We start from the raw sequence: 9,081 nt of genomic DNA, 5'->3' as shown, positions 1-9,081 counted from the left end.
CACATGCGTTAGGCATGCTCTAAGGGCAACAACAAAATCTTTTCAAGGTAACACAAAATTCTGGATTTGCTCATTCTACTTGAAAATATAACTTTGAACAAAAACTTTTACTTCCAGCTAACTCAAACTCTGATAATTCATATACCATCACTATATGGGAAGAACGAATTTCTCACCAAGAACATCAAATTAATTCACTCATCGAGAATGCGATCGTAAACAATCCTAGTCTGATTGAACGAGCTACAATTCCTACACACAGAAGAATGTATTTAGATAGGGAACACGAGATTACGAGATTGGTGTATAGTGTTTGATCAACAACTACTTTAGTCGAACCTAACGTACAATACAGAGGTCTTGCGACGTCGATTTCGCATGCATAAGTCTGTATTTCGACGTATAGCAAAAGATGTTACTGCTACTGATGAATGTTTTCAGGAGAGGCATGATGCTACTGGCAGAAAAAGTTTATCTTCATTGCAGAAATATACAGGAGCTATGCGAGTGCTGGCATATGAGATGTCCTCCAATGTTGTTGATGAATATTAACGAACGATTTATTTCTTGCTTTGGTGACAAGAGAAGCTCTTGTACATTTTGTAGATAAGGTTATTTTCTGCTTTGGTGACACATATCTCAGAAGGCCTAACGAATAACGATCATGACTTGGCCAGACTTCTCTATGTTACAGAACAACCTAGTTTTCCTTGCATGATTGACAACATAGATTACATGCACTGGGAATGGAAAATTGTCCTAGAACGCATAGGTCGGTCAATATATAGGGAGAAGTGGCAAGCCAACAATTATTTTGGAAGCTGTTGAATCATTCGACTTATGGACATGACATGCGTTTTTTGGAACTCTAGATTCGTGCAATGTTATTAACGTGCTCCATCCAGTCTCTTGTTTTTGATGATGTCTTAAAAGGTCGAGCACCATATGTCAATCACGTAGTGAATGTTTGATAACGTAATATGACATATTTTCTCATTGATGGTATATTCTCTTCTTGGGTTGCATTTGTCAAGTCAACTCTTCTCCATAGACCCGAAAGCACAAGTTGTTTGCTCAAACACTGAGAGTATCCGAAAAAAGATGATGAAGTGTGATTATGACTACTTTTCTATCTATGAAAAAACCAATATTCATCCACAAAATGGCACCACTAATGTTAGGATAATGCAAATGCTTCATCACTTCCAACAAAAACTTTTCTTAACTTTGAAGTAGTTTAATTGAGTTAAACAAGATCAACGGAGGAGGAAAAGAACTAGTAGCATATGGCAATGACGATATTTGATGAAAATATCTATTATATGGGGTTATTCCCTCAAAACAACTAATTTTAATTTTATGACAATCGGAATACATTCACCACCATGACATACGAGAACATCAACATATGATTAAATACATTAATTTCACCAAGTATCACTATCATTTCAAAAAATATATCATCACAAATCACTCAAGGACAAATATTACACATTGGGTTTTCCTATTCAAAACTCACAGTATATACTTGATCATATAGTATAACTTTCAAACATATGACTTTGGAAATAGAAGTGACACATTTTTCTTTTGCAACTTTTCACTCTAAATAAAACATTTCTTAAAATAGAAATATAAAACTATGTGCTTTATTCTCTTTATTTAACTCACAAAAACAACACTGTGGGCGAATGGAGTTGTATATATCACTTGGAACTTCGCTGGGGGACTTTCCGAATGGTAGCCCAAATGAGATCAAAATACAAAGGGAACTGGTTGATGGCGAAGAATGTTACCGGCAAGCAGGTAATGGCATACATGGGAAATGCGGCGTATTGCAGCTTATTTTTGAGGACGAAGAAATGGCCTGCGCAGAATGATATCAGCATGGAACCTATCGAGATGAAGAGCGACGTTAGCCCAACCAGCAACTTTCTTGGCAGGTCTGCGCCGAAGTCTTTCTCTTGGAACCTGGATGTAAGGATGGCCAAGAACATGATCACCGAGGTCACCGAGAAGCACAGGGCCACCAGCGAGGATATGGCGAACACGCTGAAGGCCGGCTGGTTTTGCAAGGTTGGGGTCCCGCTGTTGTCGTCTTTCACTCCCCCCGGGACTGTGGCCGAGGTGGCAAAGGCCACCGTTGCAATCAGAGCCGCCACTACTGAGCATGATTGGGAGGTGCTGATGAGCCATGCCCCGCCCTGCTTCGCCAGCTCTTGGTGTGTCTCGTTGAATATTTCCTTTGAGGTTTTCGACTCTTTGTTGTACCTCGGAAAGAAGTGAAGCGGCATCGAATTCTTCACAAACTGCAGTACCCATCAGAATCAGAATCGGAATCGGAATCGAAACTGAAATTAGAGTGGTCTTATTCTGTTGTCACTACAACATACTGACTTAAATATCACAAAATTATTGACAATGTTTGAAAAATGAGCAACTACACATTAATGTTTTGTAATTCACCAAAATTCAAGACGTTTTGTAATCCAAGCGTACCTCGTACCACTTGATCTCCCACTGCATCTGTAGAGCATCACCAGGAATGAGCCAAGGCTTATACTCACCAAACCTAGCAGCAAGATGCAATGCACTATTCTCATTCTCATCTGTCTTCCTAAAGATGGTATCCTTCATCATCTTCCTATCAAGCAAATACTTGTACACATGCGGCTGCCGATGCTCCACAGATAGCAAAACCACATTCTTCTTATCAACATTCATGTCATGGATGGCCACCGGAAACCGCCCCAATATCCCCTCCACCATCTCCACCACCCCACTCCTGGCCGCGATCAGTATCGGCGTCTCCTTCTTCTCCATGTCGAGGGCCGTGCTTCCCTTCCCCTTGGAGCACAGCGCCTTCAATGCCGCGTTGTTCTTCAACAGTCCCAACGACCCCAACACCGAGCACACCATTTCCTTGCATTTTCCACATTCTAAGCTCTCCTCTCCCTCTGCTGCCTTCCAATTTTCAGCTCCGGCCTCCTCCTCCGCACCACCACCACCACCACCACCATCATCATCATCATCATCATCATCAGGCTTAGTCGGGTCGATGTCACCTTCGATCTCGGGGTGGGTGGGTGGAATGATTTGGGAGCTTTTGCTCAAGGGTAGAATGCTGGGGCGCTTTCCATTGTATTCATATTGGTGTGAAGAGGCAGCATCTAAGAGTTTCTCCATGATTTGCATTGACCAAATATGCTTCGTCTTCTTTTCTTTAATCTTATCCACTGATTTTGAGCCTTGATGACATTCATTTTATTGGAATCAGTTAGCACTTGTTCCATCTTAAACCAACTCAAAAAAAAAAAAACTTGCTCCCAATATATCAATTACATATAAATGTCAATCAATGCACATTTTAAAATAGGGGTAATAGTTACATATAAACTTGCTCCAATATAGTATCATGTTACATATAAACTTCGGCAGACATCTCGTATTTTTCATGAACCTTACATGTGGTCGGAAATGTCATCGACTTTGGGCTTTGTAAGAATTTCTAGGCCCGACCCGATTCGACTTTTTCTAGCCAAATTAAAGTCAACATGGCGGCTTTTGGTGAGATGACTGAATAAGTTCATAGTTTATGATCAAGAGAAAAAGGATATTCTACAACCGTGAATGGTTGAACATACCACATCGACTATTAAATTTTTACTAAAGGTGGAAGAGGAAGGGTGGTGTTGAGTGTGTATTTTTTTTTTAAAATAATTATAACAACACCGTTTTAATTGGCAGAAATTTGGAAATTCACAGAGTCTAAAGTTCATGACATTTCCGATCACATTTAAAGTTCATAGAAAATACCGAATTTCGGTCAAATTAAGTTCATGGTTTTTTGTGACTATCACCCCCTTGAAAATATACTACTATCATTTTTGTATTTGATTCGATTAAATATCACCATATAAGTATTAAACTTGAACCTTACTACTGAAAATTCAATCAATTGATTTGTGTATTATGAATAGAGAACAAAGGTACCAGAAATACAAAGTGTGGAGAAGCTTACCTAATCCAAGGATTACCAACATTGCTTTGGATATTAACTTGACAAAGTTAAAACAATTGATGTAGTTGTTGGGAAGGAATTCATGTCCTTGCGCCTTGCGTTTGGTTGTATCTTCTACAGATCGAAACAAATTAAAATAGTTTAGAAAAGGATTAACTATGTAACAATATAAAATATGCGCGCACACACAAGGTCGTGTTAAAGGCAAAACACCCTTTAAAATAAGCCATTATAATTACACACATAAAGTCATTCTTAGTTCATTTTAATAATAGTTCTGTATTAATCACATACACACACACAACCACATTAAATGATATAGTATGAAGGACATATGAAATACTATTATTTTCAAAATAAAAAGAGTTTTTTCATGCACAAGTTAAGATCGACCTTGTTTATACCCTTCAAATTGGCGGCGCTCTGCATTTGCATTCCTTCTTCCACACAATACATACCCTGAAGAGCAAAATTAAATCAATCATAGGACTAATGCTGATGAAACCATCGAGTATATAGTTGAATACAATGAAATGGACAAAATTTCTGAAGTACCTTTAAAAGAGTATAGTCATTCTAATTGGATTAAGTGCAAAAACAAATGACCAATTTTGACAAAATTATTCCCTCCGTCCCATTAAATATGCAACTTTTGCTTTTCGGCAAGGGATTTTATGTACTATTGTTTTGTGAGTTAATGAAGAGAGAGTAAAGTAAGAGAGAAGAAAAAGTAGAGAAAGTATTGTTTCTATTTTTAGAAACGTTTCATTTCTAATGAGACAAATCAAAAAGGAAAACATTTTATTTTTAATGGGACACATGGAGTATTAGTTTTGCACATGTTTTATAAATATTTAGGGTGATGTTTGATTGACAACCATCTTAAATTGATAACAAACAACTATGTCAACAACCTACGTTATCAATATCAACATGAAGACATACGTATGTCAACTACGTTTAGTTGACATACATACATTTATAACGTAGCTTGTTGATATAGTTGTCAGTTATCAATTTATGATAGCTATCAACCGATCATATCCCTATTTTAAAACCTATTATATATTTAATTTTGTACCAAAATTTAAATTTTTCTGCAGCAGAATATAGGTTATTTATCATGCACAATATATAACAATGAAAATAAAAATTGATGATTTTTATTTTTTATTGCAATCAAAGAATAAAATTTTTAAAATAAAGAATATGTTGTGAATGCTGACTTAGTTTTTCAAGAAAGCCTTTTGGAATCTCTTCCTGTTCTTCTTGATGAGTTTGGACCATTTGTTTCTGGTGTTTTATATTTTCTTCATCGTGGGTATATTTCTGGCGGCTGTGACCCACTGCATTAACAAGAATCAAATCTCTAAATGAAGAAAATAAAGGATTAAGGTGTGCCAAAATCAATTACTAGTATGTAATTTTTGGGATAATTAGAATATATAATAAATAGGAAAGCAATGTATTGCATACTTACATAATACACGCAGTATACCCCAGAGTAAATTGAAGGTAACGAGGCAGGTGTGATAATTCTCTGGATAATTCGAATCTTCCCTATATTGAAGATTCACTGCTTCATTGTGCATCGTCTTATGCACAAGCTCATCCACAAATATGCCTTAATTTCACAAGGATTAATATTCCCATGCTACACACTCTTTATAAAAACATCAAGTCTTTAAGAATACTACTAATTCTTTCACCAATGTTTTAACTAACCTCATAAATCCAGACCCATTCTCTTAAAGAAAAAAGCAATTTAAAATTAAATAAAGTAGCTCAATTTGAATAAATAAAAAGAGCTCCACTTGAATTAACTAACATAATTAATCTCAATCACATAAAGTATATACGTAATAATTTGTCACCATTTGACCCGACATAAATTTTAAGAAATATAATAGAAAGTGAGTTGAAAAAATTAGTGAAATGTGAGTTCTACTTTTATATATTACTCCCTCATTTCCACTCAATATATCCACATTCTTGAATGGCACGAAATATTTTAATGAGGAAAGAAGAGAGAGAGATTTATTTCCAAATATAAAAAGTGGACCTCTTAAATAGGATAAACTAAAAAGGAAAAGTGAACATCTTAAATGGGACAAAAAGAGTATTACATTAGTTTTATACTCCCTCTGTCCACGAATATGAGTCCCATTTCTTTCCGGTGCATGTTTTAAGAAATGTTAAGAAAAGTGGGTGGAAGAAAGTTAGTGGAATATGAGTCCCACTTGTATATATTAGTTTTAAATGAAATGTGAGTGGATTGAGTTAGTGGAATGTGAGACCTCTTTACTATTTATAGTAATTATGAATCATGACTCTTATTCGCGAACAGATGAAAATGGAAAAATAGGACTCTTATTCGCGGATAGAGAGAATAATGAATTAGCGGTATGTACATACGCTTATAGGAAAAGTGATACTCACTCCGTCCCACGTTACTAGAGGCGTTTCTTTTCGGCACGAGATTTAAGAAAGTTGTATTTAGTGAGTTAAATAAAGTAGATGAGAAGTAAGAGAGAGTAACGTAAAAGAAAGAAAAAAGTAGATGCGATTAGATGTTTTGTTTTTAGCCAAAATGAGAAATAACTCAAATAACTTGGAACAACAAAAAATGGAATACGACTCAAGTAACTTGGGATGGATGGAGTATTACTATATATTGAAAAAGTGATATCGAATGCTATTGAGAGATGCACCAAAGTAGTACTCCATATAAACTATAAAGGGATTCTTATTGTCGGACATGGAAATTAATAATTGTAGCAGATGTTACTTTTCTAGATTGGTTGTTCTTTTAATTAAAGAAAAGACTCACAATGATAGATGAGTTTATCAATGCCTCTAATTTGGCTTCCACTTCTAAATGCAGATGGCTTGTTTGCTAGAATATGTAGCGGCGACACACCGTTCTCGTTCACGGCGTTCACAAGCTTGCCGTAGTGTGCTATTATATCAAAAGCCAAATCTGCAAATAAATCACAAAATTAATCAAATTCCACCTCAATTATTTCATCACCAACTCTAAATTAGTACTACCTAGTCCGCGAAATGTTATCCATATTTGACTTGACACGAGTTTTAAGAAACATGAAGAAAAGTTAATAGAAAAAAATTCGTTTAATGTGAGTTCCTCATTTATATATATTAGTTTTATAATAGAATGTGAGTGTAAAGATTTTGTGAAAAATATGATTCATTAACCAAAAATAAATAAATAAATAAAGTGGACAATATTTCACGAAAAACAAAAATAACTATGTAGTACCAAAATACTCTCCATAGATGGCCGAATGCAAAATAGTCTCTCCTTCTCTGCCCCTACTATAGGTGTAGCCTTCATCTCCCACACAAATCGAGTGCAGCGCATAAAACGCGCCCTTCCTGCCGTGGCGCACGGCCAGGAAGAAAGGCGTCTCCTTGTCGTGGTTGCGAATCCCCATGAGCCTCGTATCTCGGCTGGCGATGCAGTGGCACATCTTGGCGTTGCCGAGATAGGCAGCTAGGTGAAGAGGCGTGTTTCCGAGCTCGTTCTGAGACGAGAGGGCGCCTTTGGTTTGGTAGACGATCGCAACGAGGCGCTCGACCACGGACACCTCGCCGTTGGAGATGGCTATGTGCAGCGCCGTGTCGCAGGAGCTCGTGATCTTCGCCGTGTGCAATCCTTCATTCCCTTTGTATGATTGGATCACTTCCTCCCACTTGCTTTTCATCACATTTTGGAATAGGCTTTGGAATGGATCCATGAATTTTTCTTTTCTCTCTTCCTCCATCTCAATCACACTTCTGAACTCACAGGAGGTATTGTCTTTAAGTTTATGTAGAAATAGGTCACTCATCACGTCCTTGAAAATCCTCAAAAAGAGGAAAGATATTCTTATACTTTGTCCGTTCATGATTAAATGTCTCATGATTATCGGCTTGGGTTTCAATAAATTATTTGATTTTATGAAGAAAAATGGTTAATAAAAGTTAATGTATTTTGGGTCCTACTTTTATATACTCCCTCAGTCACACACTAAGTGAAACATTTCCTATTCGGCACATGATTTTATGTAGTGCTGTTTTGTAAGTTAAGCGGAGATGATAAAATAAGAGAGAAAATAAGTAGAGAAAGTGATGTTTTTTTAAGCAATGTGTCATTTATTGTGGGACATCACAAAAAAGAAAATGTGGAGGAAGTATTAGTTTTATAATAAAATGTGAGTAGAATGAGTTAGGGGAATTTGAGATTCATTTACTAAAAATAAAAACAATAAAAGTAAAATTAGACATTTATTGAAGGACGGACGAAAAAGAAAAGATGGTACATTTAATGGCGGACAGAGAGAGTAATATATGAGACAATATGATCAACAAGTCAATATGGAGATGGTTTTCAAAATGTCCCCGCATGTTTGGGCAGAAATGCACATCAGACTTCAACACACAGAAGCAAAAAGATCCATATCGATTTAGGCTGTTCTGATACCATATAGAAATAGACATTCATCCTCTTATAATGCCTCATTAAAAACGATTATCTAAGAATATATAAATGCAAAATTAACCGGTGATTATTTATAAGTTCGTATGATCAAATTATTATGCGAAATAGTAGAATTTAGTTGCTCAAATTATCTTCTTGTTTTTCTGATTTAATCTCTAACGATCAAGGAGATTTGGTCCCCGTTAGATATAATGCAGTGTCCGTTACAAAAGGAGCATGAAAGTCACGATTATTCCTTTCTTTTGTTTTAGTTATTGTTGTGGAAATAAAGACACATAGCATAATTAAAGGTCTGGTTCTCATCAGCTTTATTTTGGACAATTTTTCTTTAACGATGCTCCATCACGTTATTCACATCTATACTATTTATATCATACACACGTATTCGGTGCAGAAATTCAATTCTTTTTCTCCCTGACCATTTAGTTAATGATGGATGAGTCCCGTACCACTCGACCACATTCCTTGAATTTAATATTCAATTTTATCATGATAGTATTATATACGCACACTATGGACCAAATATACTTTTTTGTGAGTATATTAAAAAAGGTAACAA

General features: G+C 36.0%; 1 protein-coding gene across 1 annotated transcript; it reads right to left on the bottom strand.

Moving 5' to 3' along the window:
* Positions 1 to 1,417: 1,417 nt before the first annotated feature.
* LOC121740938 lies at positions 1,418 to 7,884 on the bottom strand. Its single transcript, XM_042133598.1, has 8 exons — positions 7,302 to 7,884; positions 6,852 to 7,001; positions 5,502 to 5,645; positions 5,248 to 5,367; positions 4,415 to 4,480; positions 4,022 to 4,135; positions 2,500 to 3,248; positions 1,418 to 2,309 (listed from the first exon to the last, which is right to left on the bottom strand). The coding sequence occupies exons 1-8, from the start codon at positions 7,870 to 7,872 to the stop codon at positions 1,707 to 1,709; spliced, it is 2,517 nt and encodes an 838-aa protein (XP_041989532.1). The 5' UTR covers positions 7,873 to 7,884; the 3' UTR covers positions 1,418 to 1,706.
* Between the last annotated feature and the right edge of the window lie 1,197 nt (positions 7,885 to 9,081).

This window comes from Salvia splendens, chromosome 7 (assembly GCF_004379255.2).
Source record: "Salvia splendens isolate huo1 chromosome 7, SspV2, whole genome shotgun sequence".
NCBI classification, from domain to species: Eukaryota; Viridiplantae; Streptophyta; class Magnoliopsida; order Lamiales; family Lamiaceae; genus Salvia; species Salvia splendens.
This window is presented reverse-complemented; position numbering and strand designations above follow the sequence as displayed.

Excerpts from the sequence above, each read along its gene's own strand:
- LOC121740938 (XM_042133598.1), bottom strand. The coding sequence starts at position 7,872 with ATGAGTGACCTATTTCTACATAAACTTAAAGACAATACCTCCTGTGAG. Across the intron at positions 7,002-7,301 it reads CATCTATGGAGAGTATTTTG|ATTTGGCTTTTGATATAATA; the intron begins GTACTACATAGT and ends ATTTATTTGCAG. Across the intron at positions 4,136-4,414 it reads ATTTGAAGGGTATAAACAAG|AAGATACAACCAAACGCAAG; the intron begins GTCGATCTTAAC and ends TTCGATCTGTAG.